This window comes from Piliocolobus tephrosceles, chromosome 5, assembly GCF_002776525.5.
Source record: "Piliocolobus tephrosceles isolate RC106 chromosome 5, ASM277652v3, whole genome shotgun sequence".
NCBI classification, from domain to species: domain Eukaryota; kingdom Metazoa; phylum Chordata; class Mammalia; order Primates; family Cercopithecidae; genus Piliocolobus; species Piliocolobus tephrosceles.
In genome coordinates, this window is record NC_045438.1 from 64,175,512 (window position 1) to 64,195,472 (window position 19,961).

General features: G+C 42.6%; 1 protein-coding gene across 1 annotated transcript in view; it reads left to right on the forward strand.

The window, feature by feature from the left end:
* Window positions 1-7,715: 7,715 nt before the first annotated feature.
* The window catches only part of SEC63 (SEC63 homolog, protein translocation regulator), an 85,122-nt gene continuing 72,876 nt past the window's right edge, over window positions 7,716-19,961 (forward strand). Inside the window, exon 1 of the mRNA XM_023205963.2 lies at window positions 7,716-8,139. Within this exon, the coding sequence (XP_023061731.1) occupies window positions 8,016-8,139 (124 nt within the window). The 5' untranslated portion in view covers window positions 7,716-8,015. The remainder of the gene's footprint in view (window positions 8,140-19,961) is intronic.

Sequence of the window (19,961 nt, forward strand, 5' to 3'; positions counted from 1 at the left end):
ACGCCTCCCGGGTTTACGCCATTCTCCTGCCTCAGCCTCCCGAGTAGCTGGGACTACAGGTGCCCGCCACCTCGCCTGGCTAGATTTTTTTGTATGTTTTAGCAGAGACGGGGTTTCATCATGTTAGCCAGGATGGTCTTGATTTTCTGACCTCGTGATCTGCCCGTCTCGGCCTCCCATAGTGCTGGGATTACAGGCTTGAGCCACTGCGCCTGGTCTTAAGTTGTTTACAGTTACTTTCATGTATAGTTGTTGCCACTTCCAGGAATACTCCTCCCTCCATGAGGCAAACTCATCTAGCTTTGTAACATTGTTGCAGGACTTTTCCTTAGTTAAGCTAAAGACAGGGTCCTTGTCTCACGGCCACATATTTAGGCTTGCAGGCGGTTTGAAGGGTGAGTAAAGCAGGATTTTATTGGTTGAAAAGGAACAAAAAGGGGGAACAGGGATCCTCCACAAAGCCAGAGTTCCTGCTGGTGTGCTTCCCGCCTCACGTTTGAATCCCAGATTCCACACAGGAAGAGGAGGGGCCAGGCTTCTGCAGCTCCATCCCAGTGCACATTCCCAGTGCAGGCTGGTTGGAGTTTTGCCAAGGACCCCCTCCCACCTGGCTGTCTCAACATGAAAGTGTGATACACCTTGATTCACAATACGAATATATCCCATGGGGCCTGGCACCTGAAGTATGTAGGCTGTGGAGGAGAAACGTTGTTTGAAATGTACTGAGTCAGAAACTACTCCGAAAATTCTTCCACTTATCACATACTAAAATTATAAGCTAAGGATTTGGTTCTCTTGATTGAGGTTTAGTCAAATAGAAACGTACTCAATATGTCAGAGGCATTCAAACCAAAGCAACTCCATCTTGAACAGGCGGTGAGTCAAATGAGGCTGAGACCTGCTGGGTTGCATTCCCAGGAGATTAGGCATTCTTAGGGGATGAGATAGGTCGACAAGATACAGGTGACAAAGACCCCGATAATAAAACGGGAGCAGTAAAGGAGCCTGCCAAACCCAACAAAACCAAGATGGCAATGAAAGTGATCTATGGTTGTCCTCACTACTCATTATATGCTAATTATAATACGTTAGCATGCTAAAAGACACTCCCACCTGTGCCATGACCATTTACAAATGAAATGGCAATGTCAGGAAGTTACTCTATATGGTCTAAAAAGGGGAGGACTCTTCAGTTCTAGGAACTCCCCACCCTAATCCCGAAAAACTCATGAATAAGCCACCCTTTGTTTAGCATATACTCAAGAAATAACCGTAAGTATACTCAGTCAAGCAGTCCATGCCACTGCTCTGACTATGGAGTGGCCATTTTTTTGTTTCTTTATATCTTGAATAAACTTGCTTTCATTTTACTCTGTGGAATTGCCTTGAATTCTTTCTTGGAAGAAGTCCAAGAACCCTGTCTCAGGGTCTGGAATGGGACCCCTTTCAGATAACAGATATGCAGTGTATACAATAACAAGTGTCTTATATTTTAAAAAATAGAAATCATGCAAGACATAATTTATAAGAATTCTTCTGTTTGTAGAAGACGAACTTTGATAGCAGTTAGAATATATTAGAAATACATATTAACTTTTTTCTCCCTCAAATATTAACTTTTATATCTAATTTTAAAATCATAATTCATATTCCTTTTTTCTTTCATACCTGGTCCCGCAGATATATTCTTTTCCTTGATAAGAGACCTCTAATTTTATAAGCTTTAGGACCCACACAGTATTTTTCAACAAAATGATTGACACAAGATAATTGGTATCTTCCCTGAAGCTTGTTTTAATCCTTATTGAGAGTTTTCTTTCTTCTTACTCAAATATATACCTTTGAAATTTCCTAGAGTGAATTATTCCATTTATTTATGACCATTCTCCCAAGTTATATTTTGATCTGGGTGGGAAATTTCAGTAAGTGCTATTTTATGGCATAACATGTAGTGTCAATCATTATTTTTTTCATTAAGCCCTTTATATATGTAGGCATTTTAGTCTGTTTGTGCTGCTATACCAAAATACTGGACAGTGAATAATTTACAAAGAACCAAAACTTATTTCTCACAGTTCTGGAGGCTGGGAAGTCCAAGATCAAGGCACCGGCAGGTTCAGTGTCTAGTGATGGGCATGGTCTCTGCTTCCAAGATGGTGCCTTGTTGCTGCATCTTCCAGATGGGAGGACTGCTGTATCTTCATGGCATGAGGAGAAGGGCAAGACAGTCAAACACTAACACTTCATGAAGTTTCTTTTATAAGGACCTTAATCCCATTTATGAGGGAGGAGCCTCATGGCCTAATCCCCTCTTAAAGTCCCCACCTTTTAAATACTATGTCATTGGCAATTAAGTTTCAGCATCTGAATTTTGGAGCGGACACATTCAAACTATAGCAACTGGTAATGTATAAAATTAATTCATAAAGGAATGACCTGAGTTTGTTGATGTATCTTTGACAACTGGCTTTAGTGCAAAAAATTCTCAGCTTTATAATTACAAAAGCAAGGATAGAAAAAGAACAATAGGTTGGGTACAGTGCTTGAGCCTGCAATCCCAGCACTTTGGGAGGCCAAGGCAGGAGGATGGCTTGAGTACAATAATTCAAGACCAGCCTGGGAAACATAGCGAGGCACTGTCTCCACCAAAAAACCCCACAACAACAAAAACCAAAATAAACAAAAATCACACAACATTAAAAAGCCCAACATACTCATAAAAAGAAAGAAGTCAAAATACAAACCTGCTTCCAATATCAAAGGAAAACCACAGCCCTCAATTCCTCTTTTAGGATTGTTTTCATGGTTTCAGGGTTGACCTTAAACTAGTTTTGCTGTTTTTCCAACTCATGCCTCTCTTTACATTCTGTCCAGATAGGAGATTGTGGTTTTGTTGGGTCTGAAGGGCCTTACTGGTTCAGGAAATGAAAGGATTGCAATGATTTAATACCTTTTACCTAGTCAAAGTTCCAACACATGGTCATGATTTGAAATTTCAATTGGAATAATGTCTTGGAAGATTTTTGTAAATCATAAGTGTTGTACAAACATTACTTTGTTGATGTTGTCATAAGCAGGATTGGTTACTTTGTATCAAAAGAGATTTAGCCTCAATGAAAAAAATCTCTAGTATAACATTAAAGATAACATTAAAACTCGGGTTTAACATTAAAGATAATTTTCTAGGCTTTGGCAGCAAAGGTTATGGTCTATTGCAGCGTGGGGGAAAGGGAAGAAGACTGAAAGTAACTGCATGCCCTTATTTAATCATAATTTGGTTCCTTCCAGTTTCTTTGCAGCTAACTCCACCAGCAGATAATTAAACAATGCTGATTATGGCTACAGAAATATACTTTAGTATGTATAAATTTAAGTAAAAAATGTAGTATAAGGATGACTGGCCAGGAGCGATGGCTCGTGCCTGTAATCCCAGCACTTTGGGAGGCTGAGGCGGATGGATCACTTGAGGTCAGGAGTTTGACAACAGCCTGGCCAGCAGTTTGACAACAGCCTGGCCAGCATGGTGAAACCCAGTCTCTACTAAAAAAATACAAAAAATTAACTGGGCATGGTGGCGGGCACCTGTAATCCCAGCTACTCAGGAGGCTGAGGCAGGAGAATTGCTTGAACCCAGGAGGTGGAGGTTGTGGTGGTCTGAGATCACGCCATGGCACTCCAGCCTGGGCAACAAGAGCAAAACTCCGTCTCAAAAAAAAAAAAAAAAAAGAAATTAGCCGGGTGTGGTGGTGCATGCTTGTAGTCCCAGCTACTTGGGAGGCTGAGGTGGGAGAATTGCTTGAACTGGGGAGGCAGAGGTTGCAGTGAGCCAAGATTGCACCACTGCACTCCAGCCTGGCCTACAGAGGGATACTCTGTCTCAAAAAAAAAAAAAAAAAAAAAAAAAGATGACTTACAAAGAAGGAAAGAGTCACTTTAAGGAAAAAACAGAGTATGAAAAGGAACCCTGAAATAGTCAGGCTTTCTACAGGGAAAATGTCTGTCTAGCCATTAAAATAAAATTGATTAAAATATTCAATTGCAGACAGAGACAAATGCTAAAATGCCCAATGCCTTTTTTTTTTTTTTTTTTCGAGACATGGTCTCGCTGTGTCACCCAGGCTGGAGTGCAGTGGCACGATGTTAGCTCACTGCAAACTTCGCCTCCTGGGTTCAAGTGATTCTCCTGTCTCAGCCTCTGGAGTAGCTGGGATTATGGGTGCCCGCCACCATGCTAATTTTTGTATTTTTAGTAGAGACGGGGTTTCACCATGTTGGCCAGGCTGGTCTTTAACTCCTGGCCTGAAATGATCCACCCGCCTTGGCTTCCCAAAGTCCTGGGATTACAGGCCTAAATGCCTTTTAATATATGCTGTTAGACTAAAGACAATTTATGTCTGTGGCTTTGCTTCTTCCATATTCTTTTTTTTTTTTTTTTTTTGAGATGGAGTCTTGCTGTGTCACCCAGGCTGTAGTGCAGTGGCGTGATCTTGGCTCATTGCAACCTCTGCCTCTAGGGTTCAAGTGATTTTCCCGCCTCAGCCTTCCGAGTAGCTGGGATTACAGGGGCCCACCACCATGCCCAGCTAATTTTTGTATTTTTAGTAGAGATGGGGTGTCACCATGTTGGCCAGGTTGGTCTTCAATGTGATCCATGGCGCCCGGCCATATTAATTTACTTTTATTAAATATCTCACTAAAATAATTTCTTGAAACAATTGTATTGGGTTAAAAATATCTGCTGGGCATGGTGGCTAACGCCTGTAATCCCAGCACTTTGCCAGGCCTAGGTGGGCAGATCACATGAGGTCAGAAGTGACTTGGGAGGCTGGTGAAACCCTGTCAACTTGGTGAAACCCTGTCTCTACTAAAAATGCAAAATAGCCGGGTGTGGTGGTGCATGCCTGTACTCCCAGCTACTCGGGAGGCTGAGGCACGAGAATCACTTGAACCTGGAGGAAGAGGCTGCAGTGAGTCAAGAATGGGCCACTGTACTGCAGGCTGGGCAGCAGAATGAGATCCTGTCTAAAAAAAAAAAAAAAAAAGTGTGAATCACAAATTGCAATGAAATTATTTAAAGATATGATTAACATTTGCTTTGGAGAACATTTGGGTGGTCTAAGGTTATCTATGTTCAGGAATTTTAAGTTCTAGGATAAATTATATGTATATTTTTGAAAATAGAGGATACATTTTCAAATCTTAAACATGCTTTGGTTAAAAAAATAACATTTTAGATTGGTCTGGTGTTTTTTCAAATTGCTATTTCAATTTGGTTCAAGCCACTTTTAGGCATGACTCCAAAGTTGCAGTGAAAATATTATTCCTGCAGAAAGAAAGAAGGGGAGTATTTATCATCAATAACTTATATTGCTACAAGGTTACAAAACTGATGTATTATCTTTACACAAATGCGGAGTAAAACATAATAGGAGTAATAAAAAAAAACAGTTCAATATTATTAAAACCCAGGAAGACTTAAAACATATTCAACAAACAAAAGGAACTTCAGGATCCTACTCACTTCAGCTGAGACAAGTCTGTGACTAATTTTCTGCAGCAAGGCAAATTGTTCACTCTGGGTATATCAGGGTTGGGAGATCACAATGCTATGTTGATTTCACAGTCCAACTTTCCCTTCATTTCTTGATTTTATTTTTTGACCTATAATATAGTTTTGAAACTTTGTGCAGAAAAAAAGTGAGGGGGGAAATGCATAGAAATGAATTTCAGAAATTTCCTTTAAAAGTGAGTAGATAGGAAATTTGAAGGGAAGAGAGAATACATATGAACACAATCTATTATGAAGGAAAGCATTACTGATTACAATAGATACTAGTTTTGAAGACATGAAATAAAAGACAATGAGCAACCAGATTTTTCCTCCAACAATGGAAGGAATATTATGATGCATTTAGTTAACAGACTATAAAGTATTAAAATGAGTCTTTAAAATATAGTGTAATATTTGGTATTTGCATATTACACACTTTCTCCTTTGAAAAGCATTTTCGCAATTAGTCCTTTCAATCTCTACAACCAGGTGGGCTATCCTTTTAACCCAGGGAGGGTCAATGGACTCTGGGACAGACCCCAACCACAGCTGCCGCTGGACCGTAGTGGGGTCGTTCCAAGATCCGGGCAGAAGCCCAGTTCCCAGCTCAGCAGACACCAGCCTCTAGGGTCCCACAGCCAGGGGAGGGAGAGCCTCCCAAGAGCGACTGCTACCGCCACCGTCCTTCCTTGAAATGCAGGTTCCTGTTCATAGCCTGCGGAAACAGTGCCAGCCACAGTCAGGAAATGTTTACGGTCCTGGGCGAAGGAGGGTTTGTGGCGTCAAAATGATACGGGTTTGATTCCTCAGACATTCTCTTACTGTGAGGGACCTTGGGCAGTCTCTCTGAGCCTCAATTTTCTCATTTGTAGAGCGGACATATTTTGCTTTATTCCATGGGATTTACTGATGATAAAATGACACAAAGCAATCAAGGTCTCAGCTTACAGGGAACCATCTGTAAGGGATTGGGGAAATTTTCATCTGCAAAATGAGCACAGGGTAGTAGATTCCAATCTGTGACCCAGTGGAGAGCAATCTCATCTCACTGTAACCTCCGCCTCCCGGGTTCAAGCGATTCTCCTGCCTCAGCCTCCTGAGTAGCTGGGATAACAGGCGCGTGCCATCACACCCGGCTAGTTTTTGTAATTTTTTTTTTTTTTTTTGAGAGGGACTCTCGCTCTGTCGCCCAGGCTAGAGTGCAGTGGCGCGATCTCCGCTCACTGCAAGCTCCGCCGCCTCCCGGGTTCTCGCCATTCTCCTGGCTCAGCCTCCCGAGAAGCTGGGACTACAGGCGCCTGCCACCACGCCCGACTAATTTTCTTTTTTGTATTTTTAGTACAGACGGGGTTTCACCGTGTTTGCCAGGATGGTCTCGGTCTCCTGACCTCGTGATCCTCCTGCTTGGGCCTCCCAAAGTGCTGGGATTACAGGCGTGAGCCATGGCGCCCGGCCTAACTTTGTATTTTTAGAAGAGACGGGGTTTCACCATGTTGGTCAGGCTGGTCTTGAACTCCTGACCTCATGATCCATCCGGTCTCCCAAAGTACTGGGATTACAGGTGCTAGCCACCACGCCCGGTGGGATAGTAAACATAGCTTTGTAAACATAACTGCAATCCACACCTCCCCCCCCCCTTTTTTTGAGATGGAGGAGCGAGCCACCACGTCCGGCTAATTTTTGTATTTTTATTAGAGACTGGGTTTCACCATGTTGGTCAGGCTGATCTCGAACTCCTGACCTCATGATCCGCCCGCCTCGGCCTCTCAAAGTGCTGGGATTACAGGTGTGAGCCACTGCGCCCGGCCTCCCACCCCCTATTCCAAATGACATTTGTCATCCAAAATATGGGGGCTGGAGAAGAAGATCCAGAATCCAAGGAAACATGATCAACCAGGACAATTAATCGAGAGGGCAGGACAGGCTAAGCCTCAGCTCTTCTCTGAATATCTGGGACCCCAGTCGCAGCCAAGTGAACCGCCCGCGGCCGCTGCTCCCGCGGGAAGCCTTCACTGGGATCCCACAAGCCGACGCCCGGGATCCGGCGTGGGGCGCTGGGAACTGAGTGGTGGAGGAAGGCGGAGGGGTTAGGGGCGGGGTCCTAGGGGAGGAGTTAGGGGGCGGGGCTTTGACGTTGGGGCGGGGCTAAGGGCGAGACCTCGCCGAGTTCCACCGTTGCGCTCGCCACGTCTCCCTTAGCTAGCTTGTTGGGGACAGGCAGGGGGAGGGAAAACTGAGCGGGGCGGGAACTATCTCCTCTCGCGAGAGCTGGCGACGGAGGCGGCAGCAGCAGCGGCGGCGGCGGCGGCGGCGGCGTGTCCGTGAGAGTGGCGTGGGGGCAGGGAGGAGAGGCGGCGGCGGCAGCGTCCAAGCTACGCCACTCGGGCCGGGGCGTTGGGAGCGGGAGTGCAGAGCGTGGTCGTGGCGGCGGCGGTGAGAAGAGCGAGGCGGAGGAGGGGGTGCCATGGCCGGGCAGCAGTTCCAGTACGATGACAGTGGGAACACCTTCTTCTACTTCCTCACCTCCTTCGTGGGGCTCATCGTGATTCCGGCGACATACTACCTCTGGCCCCGAGACCAGAATGCCGGTGAGTCCCGCCGGCCTTTGCCCGCGGACCCGAGCAGGCCCCACCAGCGCCCCCAGGCCCTGTGGCGCCCGGTCGCAGCCCGCGGCGTCCGGGGTGACAAGGACCGTGCGGCCCGGCCTGTGTCCAGCGTCCGCCACTGGCGGGGCCCGGGTCGGCGACGTTTCCCTCGGCGCTTCTCCACCTCCCTTCATTGTCCTCAGGAGTTTCGCTCGCTCCATCTTCTCCATTGTTGTGGACGCTCCTTGCAGTCTCCTCCTGCCTCTTTGTCTTCTCTGCCTCTGCTTTTATTGGGATTTTTCTTTATGGAGGAAGCGAGATGGGATGGGGAGGATGGGGACTTGGGAGGTGAGCAAAGAGTTGGCCAAGGAAGAGACTGAACGTGCGGGCACAACTCTCAGTCTCTCCAGTTCGCGGCCCTCCTCCCCCGACTCCCGTTTCCCTGTTGCAGCTGCTCTTAACAGATGTTTTGAGGCTTCTCTGAGCGGAGTGGCACGCTTAGGACTCCAACTGAGCTCTCCACCGCCTACCCCCGTCATTTCCTCCCGTTGCTTTTTCATTTGTTCACTCACTGTGGGGGTTGGAAGCAATGCTGTTATTCCTCTTAGCAAAAATAGGCTTTTTTCTATTTCCTTTTCTTTGTAGTTTCCTGTTTGTGACGGAAAAAGTGCAAGTATGAAGGATTAAGTCTCATTTAATTAATCTTACAGGGAATTTTGAGGTAGTGGGTCGATTTGCTTTTGGTTCTAAGTCTTTTCACATTAAACAACATCGAATTCAAGCACAGAATAACAGATTCTTTTCATATTTCACTTTATGTTTGGGTAATGTTTGCATCCATTTGTTGCACTCTACTAGGACATATGGCAGATGATATTCTTAAAGCTGATGTAACTGCGAGGGCCTAATGGGTTATTTATGGTAGTGTTAACAGTAAGGAGTAGGTTTTGAGTATTAACAACTTAGGGAAGGCTTTCTGTTTCACACGAGCTGTGCTAACTTGCTTAAATGTCTTCTCTTCAACTGGGTGTGCTGGAGTGTCTGTATTGTCCAGGTTATATATTCTACTTCGGGGAAGTTGTTAACAGTGAAGCATTGAATCAGCTGAGAACTTGTTGTGCTGAATGGATTCAATGCCCTGTAACATTCTTTTTAACCCCCCCCCCCCCCCCGCCCCTTGTGATCTGCAGGAAACTAACATTCTTGACTTGGAATAGAACTAAAATAAATTTAGGATAAATAGTAAAGGATTCCATCATTTTGTACCTTTGACAGTAAGTTAAAAAATCCATTAGATGCAAAATTCTGTGCATAGTTACCAGTCTTAATACTTTTCTTACTCAATGGGTAGTTTATGAAATTTGGATTTTGGACTGTTGTGCCTTGTTTCCTAAGTGCATTTAAATTGTGTAGTTTCTTCCTCGATGTTGAGAAAGGAAAAAAAATATTGGGTAGGTTCTTTGGACAGTGGTTGTGTATAAGTGAAGTCTTACTACTGTAATGACTTGTCTGCAAAACCTAGGCCATTCTTGTGGTTGTTGTATTTCAAGTTAAAAGGGTTCACTTTTTAACTTGGGTTAAAAAGGGTTAACTACCAAGTTAAAAGGGTAGTTTTATTTTCACCTAACAACCATTATGTGTGCAATTGGTAGTGTAGAAGACAAAAAGATACTGGGAAGGTAGTCGGTGGTTTTGGCTAGAATGTGTTTTGATCAGACAGAGCAAAGGTATAAAAAAAAGTGTTTTGAGAAACGGCCCTGATTTCAGAAATTAGCCATCATTTTTTAATCTACATTGGATTTTTGAAGTTTTTCTTTTTAAAGTGGAGACAGTCTCATTTGCCCAGGCTGATCTTGAACTCACTTCAAGACCCCCGACTAGCTGGGCTTACAGACTTGAGCCACCATGTCAGGACGGATTTTTGAAATTTGAAAGTCATATTTTCATGGTGAGTTTTGTATTATAAAATTCAACTGATTTCATAGACGAATCATACTATTTATGTATTTATGTATGTATTTATTTTTTTGAGACAGAGACCTACTCTGTTGCCCAGGGTGGAGTGCAATGGCTGGATCTCAACTCTTTGCAGCCTCCACCTGCTGGGTTCAAGCAGTTCTGCCCCAGCCTCCCGAGTAGCTGGGATTATAGGCATGCGCCACCATGCCTGGCTTATTTTCGTATTTTTAGCGGAGATGGGATTTCGCCATGTTGACCAGGCTGGTCTCCAACTCCTGACACCAAGTGATCTGCCCTCCTCGGCCTCCCAAAGTGCTGGGACTACAGGTGTGAGCCACCACGCCCTGCCAACAAGTCATACTTGACCCCCTTCAGTATGTAAGTGTCTTTGAAAAAGTGGTGGTAGTTTAGGTGGAGGGAATTAATGCTATTTGTAAATCATGGAGTTCAACTTTTACTTTATTTAATCTTCTTAAAAATGCAGTGAGGTTGGCTGGGCACAGTGGCTCACACCTGTAATCCCAACACTTTGGGAGGTTGAGGCGGGCAGATCACCTAAGGTCAGGAGTTCAAGACCAGCCTGGCCAACGTGGCAAAACCTTATCTCTACAAAAATACAAAAAGTTAGCTGGGCGTGGTGGCGGACGCCTGTAATCCCAGCTACCTGGGAGGCTGAGGCAGGAAGAGTTGCGTGAACCCGGGAGGTGGAGGTTGCAATGAGCTGAGATCGTGCCACTACACTCCAGCCTGGGCAACAAAGTGAGACTATGTCTCAAAAAAAAAAAAAAAAAAAAAAAAATGCAGTGAGGTAGGTTCTATTATTATCTCCATTTACAGGTAAAGAAACTGGGGGTAGAGTATGTAAGTAATTTTCCTATATGGTTGAACTTGTATTAGAACGTTGGTCACTTAGCTTCAGAGCCCTGTGTGGTTTCCACACTGCTAGATAGAAAGTTAGGTGAACTATTATGGGTGTCAGTTTGCCCCTGTTTTACATCGGGCTCTCTGCTTCAGGCTTGCCTTAGTCAGTATGCATATTTTGATGTATTTGTTTGGTCTTGCTCAAAATCGTGTTATGAAAATTAAGGTGAACACTTAAATGCTATTCTAATCATTATGAAAATTACTGGGCACCACTTGGACTCTAATAACTTGAGTTGTTTCTGTAGAATTACAGTTGTATTAAAAGGATGTTTTCATCGTAGTGACTTTTTTCTGCAGCCCAGTTGCAGTATCTTGAATATCAAAGAGAAATCTTGAATTACTGCTTCATTCAAAGCTCTGAAAAAGGAAGTTTTTTCAGAAGTTTTTGCAAAATAATTTGCTGACTTGTACAGACAGGAGGCTACTTAATAATCTTTATCTCACTTAGGAAATAGTTATGTTCTGCTCTTGGAATATTAATTTATTTGGTTATTGGTGCTATTTTAGACCTTACAGGGTCTGTTTGAGTATAAATGCTGTGTTATCTTTCTAAAATCTGAAAAATTCTGAAACACATTTGTTCTTAAGGATTTTAAATAAAAGATGAGGACCCCGTAGTACTGCTTTGGGGAAACGCAACAGCATATATATATATGTATGTGTGTGTGTATATATGTGTATATGTATATATGTATATGTGTGTATATATATATAAAGTATTTTTATTTTTTGAGATGGAGTCTCGCTCTGTCACCCAGACTGAAGTGCAGTGACGTGATCTCGGCTCACTGCAACCTCTGTTTCCCGTGTTCAAATGATTCTCGTGCCTCAGCCTCCTGAGTAGCTAGTAAAACTGGTGTGAGCCACCATGCCTGGCTTATTTTTGTATTTTTAGTGGAGATGGGGGTTTCACCATGTTGGCCAGACTGGTCTCGAACTCCTGACCTCAGTTGATCCACCTGCCTCAGCCTCCCGAAGTGCTGGGATTACAGGCGTGAGCCACTGTGCCCCGGCCACAACAGCATATTTTAATACTTGTTTTTGAGGCTTAATTTATTTAGTTGTCCTGTGAAACAGTTAAGTAGCCAAATACAAAAATGTAGGCATGTGTTTGAATTTCAGAGTTCTGACAGTATTTTCAGAGATAGCGTGTGTGTGCATGAAAGCATGAAAAGGTTTGCTCTGGCAGTTATACAACCTTAAAGTTCAGTTTAAGTAATTTTTTTGTTTGTTTTGGCATGAAGTCTCACTCTGTCGCCCAGGCTCACGTGCAGTGGCATGATCTTGGCTCACTGCAACCTCCCGCTCCCGGGTTCAAGCAGTTCTCTCACCTTGGCTTCCCAAGTAGCTGGGATTACAGGTGCCTGCTATTATGCCCGGCTAATTTTTGTATTTTTAGTAGAGACAAGGTTTCACCATGTTGGCCAGGCTGGTTTCCGACTCCTGACCTCAAGTGATCTGCCCACCTCAGTCTCCCAGAGTGCTGGGATTATAGGTATGAGGCACTGCACCCGGCCCAGTTTAAGTAATCTTTATTTCGTTTTTTTTGTTTGTGTTTTTTGCAACACATTTGGGACTTTCAAGTTTTAAGGTTGACAGTTGTTTCAGCACGACTCTTTTGGAATTAGTGGGCTCTTGAATGCACCAGAAAGCATTTCACAGCTTGTAAAGTCTGTGGTTTGAAAAATCCGCAGTTTGTTTATTGGCATATTTGACATGTTAATTGAACATATCTGTTATCTAAAACATTAATGGACTCTTTTTGCCTTGATTTTTGCCTAACGTGTTTAGTTAAGTGTACTTCTAATTAATACCCCTTTTAGTAGTTAAAGGGTCCTATTTGTTTTACTCTCTTGGTTTGCAAGTTGGCTGAATAAAATGAATACTTTTGCAGACAATTAAGGACAAAAGCTCTGTATGAAATGATACCACAGAGGGCTTAGATTTCCTTGGCACAGTGATTCTTAACCCTGGCTACACATTAGAATCACTTCGGGAACTTTTTAAAACACTTGCACCCATCCCCAGATACTCTGATTTATTTGGTCTGGAGTGGGTGCTATGTATTGGTATTTTTTAAAGATCCATGTATGAGTCTAAATTGTAGCTGTTTGGGAAGTGCTGCTTGGAGGAGAGCTTCCTTAGTAATGGTCTTTTGCTGCAGTTGTCATTTTGGGAGGTAGTATATTTTGGTATGTGCTCTTTGCTAACAACAACAAAAATATCCAAAAAACTAATGTGTTAGCATTTTTGTTTTACATAGCTAAGAAGCACTTACAGAACAGTACTGTAAAGTTCTGGGAGTTAAAAGCCAGATATTTTTGTCAAACAACTTTAATGATACAAGTTTACAATCAATTTATCATAGTTGTGTATTAATGGCTTCCAGAGTATTTACCATTGTGCCATGATTGGAGCCTTATATAATTTGGATATCCTTAACATTTTGAAATAATTGCACATGATTACCTTAGCACTACCCATCTTTGTTGTTGCCAACAATACCTTTTGTGTGCACTGCCCACTTTGTGCTTTCTTAGTAATTGTTAATGTTTGTCTTGCTTAGTGCTTTTAAAATAGCAAGTATTCTTAATGTTTACTTGGAATTTCAATCCAACCATTATTACGTGCATAATTTTGTTTGCTACTTTTTTGATTTACAATAGAAGAGTTATCACTTTAAACATTGTATATCATTAGGCTTTTATTGGTATATTTGACAAGAGAAAATAACTGATTGCTTGTAATTATTGTAATTTTAAATAATCAAAAGCATGCTTTTATTCTTAGGTTATGGAAAGAATTCCTTTTCAATTGAGATAAAATGTATAATTTCAAAAAAGTTTTTGAAAAAAGTTTTTGTTTTGACTCCTTGATCTTACTTTTGGGGCTTGATCTTCCCTTTTCAAAACTTATTTAACCTTACTCTGACCTTACTTTTTCAAAATTGCCTGGTTTTGAAACCTGACTCTACAGCCTATTGTAAGTTATTTAACTTCCGTGTGTTTCAGTATACTCACCTGTATTGGTTACTGATTTAACTTCTATGTATCTCAGTGTACTCATCTGTATTGGTCATACTTATCTGTTATGGTCAGAGAAGATACTTTGTATGATAGTTATCTTTTAAAATATACTGAGACTTAATTTTTGGCTTAACATATAGTCTGTCCTGCAAAATGTCCCATGGGCACTACAGAATGATGTGAGTGCTGCTGCTGTTGGGTAGTGAGTGTTATATATGTCTGTTAGATCTAGTTGGTTTGTGTTAAGTCCTCTATTTCCTTACCTTCTTTTTGGTTGTTCTATTCATTATTGGGGATGGAGGGTGTATTGAAGTCTGAAACTGTTATTGTAGCATTATCTGTTTTTGTTGGTTTTTGCATTGTACATTTTGATGGGCATTAGGTACATAAATGTTTATAAATGTTATATCTTCTTGCTGTATTGAACCTCTTACTAATATGTAATGTCTTTTTTCTCTTGTAATCTTTTTTTGTTTTAAAGTCTATTTTGTCTAATACTATAGTCACCACCCTGCTATCTTTTGGTTACTGTTTGCATGGAATATTTTTTCCATCCTTTCACCTTCAATCTGTTTGTGTCTTTGGATCTAAAGTGAGTCTCTTGTAGATGGACATAGTTGGATCAGTGCTTTTAATCCATTCTGCCAGTGTGTCTTTTGATTGGAACATTTAACCATTTACATTTAAAGTAATTACTGTTAAGGAAGGAGGGCCAGGTGCAGTGTTTCATTCCTGTAATCCCAGCACTTTGGGAAGATCACTTGAGTCCAGGAGTTTGAACCAGCCTGGGCAACATAATGAGACCGTGTTCCTACAAACAATAAAAAAATATTAGCCAGGCATGGTGGCGCGTACCTTTAGTCCTCGCTACTCAGGAGGCTGAAGCAGGAGGATCACTTGAGCCCAGGAAATTGAGGCTGCAGTGAGCTATGATCATGTTACTGTACTCCAACCTGGATGACAGGAGACCCTGTCACACACAATAAAAAGAAGGACCTCTGTCATTTTGCTATTTGTTTTCTATAGGCATATAGCCTTTTGTTCCTTATTTCCTGCATTACTATTTTTTTGTTTAGCTGATTTTTTTTGTAGTGAAATGTTTATATTTCTTTGCATTTTCTTATTTTTATTCTATTTTATTTGTAAATAGAGACTGGGTTTTGCCATGTTGCTCAAGCTTGTCTCGAACTCCTGGGCTCAAGCGATCCACGTCTCAGCCTCTTAGAGTGCTGGGATTACATGCGTGAGCCACTGCACACGTCTCATTTTCTTTTGAGTATATTCTGTAGTTTTTGTGTGGTTACCATGGGGATTACATTAAACATCCTAAATATTGTAATTTCAATTTATACCAGTTTAACTTTGACATATAAAAACTCTGCTCCTTTATAGCTCCATCCCCACTTCTTTCAGTGTTTGATTTCACATAATTACATCTTTGTACATTGTGTGCCCCATAGCATAAACTCATAATTCTTTTAAATGCATTAGTTTATTATTTAGAAAACAAAGTGTGGATGTAGGGACCAAGGGAAACTTCCCTTTTGCCCTCTGAAGATTTGCTGAAAAATCAACTCAGACAAGGCAGATTAATTGGAGGAAAGACATACAAATGTATTTGATGTGTACATGGGGCAAACCACAAAGTGATTCCCCACACTCCAGTGTAGTTCAGAAGCTTATATACCATCCTGGTGAAACAATGGGAAGGGGGAGAAGAGGAATTCTGTTGATAGGATTGCTAGGGAGAATGGATCAGAGAACAGAGATGAACTTGTACATTATCTTGTGAAGGGTCTGTTTAGGTGTGGTTACCTTCTTGGTCCTACAGGAGGAGAAGAAAAGCAGTTATTCATTTTGGTGGGTCTGGATCTTAGGCAGTTGAAGGCTTTGGGATATGGTGGGGGGTATCAGGAGGGCAGGGAGGAAAGTCAGACTTTGAGGCTTGTTCATTCAGCATGTCAAAATGCCATATTTCGGGTATCACTGAGCCCCAACATGGAGGTACAAACCAAGGAACTAAAATTGACCAAAAGTCTTCATAATTTACCCTCCAAGCCTTTCCCTGAAACTTGAAAGCCTTCAGTAGACTCCAGAGTTACAAAATAGTTATGTAAGACAGATTCTGCCAGTGAAGTGTTGTCTAGATAGGGAGATGGATTCCTGGTGTTTCTTACTCCACTGTCCTCCCGGAATCCTCTCTGTGGGGATAACTTTAGACATAGTCCCTCCTTGGAGGAGGAAAACCCACTTCCGCCTTCAGTCTGAGATAGATAACCATGGTTTTCCTCATCTAGACTCAGCTCTGCTGCTGTTGAGTGAGTGAGTGCTAGCCTGAAGGTGGGTAGTGCGGAATGCACTCACGGTAGCACTTTGAGCTGGATTGATGTATTACCTCATTTTATTCATGAGAAAACTGCGTCCTAGAGGAGGTTACCAACTTTCCTAAAGTCATAGCTACCAGGTGGAAGATTGTATATTGGACTCAATTCTGTCTTATGCCAAAGCATCTCTTGTTAGCCACTACTCTCTGCTGCCTCCTGTAATTAAGTAAATATAACACATTATGATATGTGTTAAAATGGCTAGTGGAAAGTGCTTTGGGAGCACATAGGAAGGAGTAAATACATTTTGGGATTTGGGGAAGTGTTTTATGCAGAGGAGGTGACATGAGATTGGTCTTAAATGGTAAGTGGGAGAAGGGCATTCCATATATAGGGGAAAGTATATGTGAAAGCGTGGAGGTGTTTAGTATATGATAAAGATTTGAATGTGATTGGCACTTACAACCAAGTTAATTATTTTAAGAGTGTTATACTTTATCCTGTAAGTTATTTGGTAAACAATGGAGGTTTTAAAGTATGGTAATAAAACATGGTCAGTTTGGCTTTTGTGGAGTATTGTATGGAGAATGGTTTGGTGGGTGGAGGGGGAGGTTGGTGATGGCTAGGTGGGAAACTAGATGGAGGGGGTGTACATTTCAGAGGCTCTTTCCAGTGACAGGCGATCGGATTAGAAAGAGAATTCTAAGAAAGCTTGGACTGTTTATTGAATATAAGTACAGAGGAGAGAATGAGGATGGAGTGCAGATTTTGAATTTTCACTCATTTCCAGGATTACTTATTTCTTGTCCTCTTGAAAGCTGTTTGGTAATTGGCCCAATGATCAGTTTGGGGATTAAGTTCAGGGAAAAGAATGAGGATGAAATTTTTTTTGAGATTCGGTCTCATGTTGTTACCCAGGTTGGAGTGCAGTGGCACCATCACTGCTCACTGCAGCCTCAATCTCCTGGGCTGAACCATCCTCCTGCCTCAGCCTCCCAAATAGCAGGAACTACACATGCACACCATCTATAGAGTTGTAATTACAGAACAATGGGTTATCTCAGTCTCCTGTTGAGTGGTTTGGTTTTTTTTGTTCTTTTTTTTGACAATAACTTCTTGTCCGATAGTGAGTGTTTTTGTTTTTTTGTTTTGTTTTGTTTTTTCTTGGAGACAGGGTCTCACTCTGTCACCCAGGCTGGAGTGCAGTAGCACAATCTCGGCTCACTGCAACCTCTGTCTCCCAAGCTCAAGTGATCCTCCCACCTTGGCCTCCAAGTAGCTGGGACTACAGGTGCGCCATCATGCCCAGCTGATTTTTCTAATTTTTGTAGAGATAGGGTTTCACCGTGTCACCAAGGCTGTGTTTCTTGACATTAGAAAAAACTAACTTGTATCAGCTTTGTATTCAAAGGGATATGTCTTAATGTTCATATTTAGAGCCTATGGTCAATGCTTTTTTTTTTTGAGACAGAGTCTTGCTCTGTTGCCCAGACTGGAGTGTAGTGGCATGATCTCGGCTCACTGCAACCTCTGCCTCCCAGGTTCAAGTGATTCTCCTGCCTCAGCCTCCTGAGTAGCTGAGATTACAGGAGCCCACCACCACGCCTGGCTAATTTTTGTATTTTTAGTAGAGATGGGGTTTCACCATGTTGGCCAGGCGGGTCTTGAACTCCTGACCTCAGATGATCCGCTTGCTTCAACCTCCCAATGTGTAGAGCTTACAGTTTTCTCAGGCTTTAGCTCTTGAAGGAATGTTAGAAATCTGAGAAAACTTGGCCGGGCGCGGTGGCTCAAGCCTGTAATCCCAGCACTCTGGGAGGCCGAGACGGGTGGATCACGAGCTCAGGAGATCCAGACCATCCTGGCTAACAAGGTGAAACCCCATTTCTACTAAAAAATACAAAAAACTAGCCGGGTGAGGTGGCGGGCGCCTGTAGTCCCAGCTACTCAGGAGGCTGAGGCAGGAGAATGGCGTGAACCCGGGAGGCAGAGCTTGCAGTGAGCTGAGATCCGGCCACTGCACTCCAGCCTGGGCGACAGAGCGAGACTCTGTCTCAAAAAAAAAAAAAAAAAAAAAAAAAAAAAATCTGAGAAAACTTTAAATTGTTTTAAAAAGTCATTCCCTCTTTGTTCTATCCTAACAGAGGGGTGTATCAGACATGCAGCATATACACACTTAAGTCCTATGCAGAGGAAAGCAGTTGGGAACTTGGCAGTAGGATTACAGGACTACATGAAGGTTTTATAGATGTGGTGACAAACATTAGATTAATAACTGCATTATTTTGGTCGGGTGCGGTGGCTCACGTCTGTAATCCCAGCACTTTGGGAGGCCGAGGTGGGCACATCGTTTGAGGTAAAGAGTTTGAGACAAGCCTGGCGAACATGGTGAAACTCCATCTCTACTAAAAATAGAAAAAAAATTAGTTGGTTGCCTGTAATCCCAGCTACTTGGGAGGCTTAGGCAGGAGAATTGCTTGAACCTGGGAGGTGGAGGATGCAGTGAGCTGAGATTGCACAACTGCACTCCAGCCCGGGCGACAGAGTGAGACTCTTGTCTAAAAAAATAAAAAATAGGCCAGGCGCGGTGGCTCGTGCCTGTAATCCCAGTACTTTGGGAGGCCGAGGTGGGCAGATCATGAGGTCAGGAGTTTGAGACCAGCCTGGCCAATATGGTGAAACCCCGTCTCTACTAAAAATACAAAAATTAGCTGCGCGTGGTGGCAGGCGCCTATAGTCCCAGCTACTCAGGAAGCTAAGGCAGGAGAATGGCTTGAACCTGGGAGGCAGAGGTTGCAGTGAGCTGAGATGGCACCACTGCACTCCAACCTGGGCGACAGAGCAAGACTCCGTCTCAAAAAAATGATAATAAAATAAAATATAGGTAATAAATTTAAAAACCCGAAAAAGAAAACCCTGCATTATGTAAAATTGCTTTTATTTAAAGGTCACATTGCATATTTGCTTGATCTTGGGAGGACCTGAGAAACAAAGATAGGTTTTCTTTGATGCTTTTCTTAGATGCTTGTTGCCTTAATCATACTTTTTATTTAGACATAAAGAAGGTGATTACAAATGTATTCATAAATTGCTTGGACTTGCTTTTAAAAATGTTTTCATATTACCAGACTTTATTGATGACAAATGTTGTTACACTATTTCACCATCACATTGTTTCTTTGGTAGGCATTGCTGTTCATTCTTTTAAAAAGATGTTCTTGGCCAGGCACGGTGGCTCACGCCTGTAATCCCAGCACTTTGGGAGGCTGACGCGGGTGGATCACGAGGTCAAGAGATCGAGACCATCCTGGCCAACGTGGTGAACCCTGTCTCTACCAAAAATACAAAAATTAGCTGGGCATAGTAGGGTACGCCTTTAGTCCCAGCTGTTCGGGAGGCTGAGGCAGGAGAATCACTTGAACCCAGGAGGCGGAGGTTGCAGTGAGCCGAGATCATGCCACTGCACTCTAGCCTGGGCGACAGAGTGAGACTCTGTCTCAAAAAAAAAAAAAAAAAGAAAAATATTCTTTACATTTTAGAATTGTGTTTGTCAGTAGGAATTTTCTCGTGTAGATTCCACATCTTTTTTTGC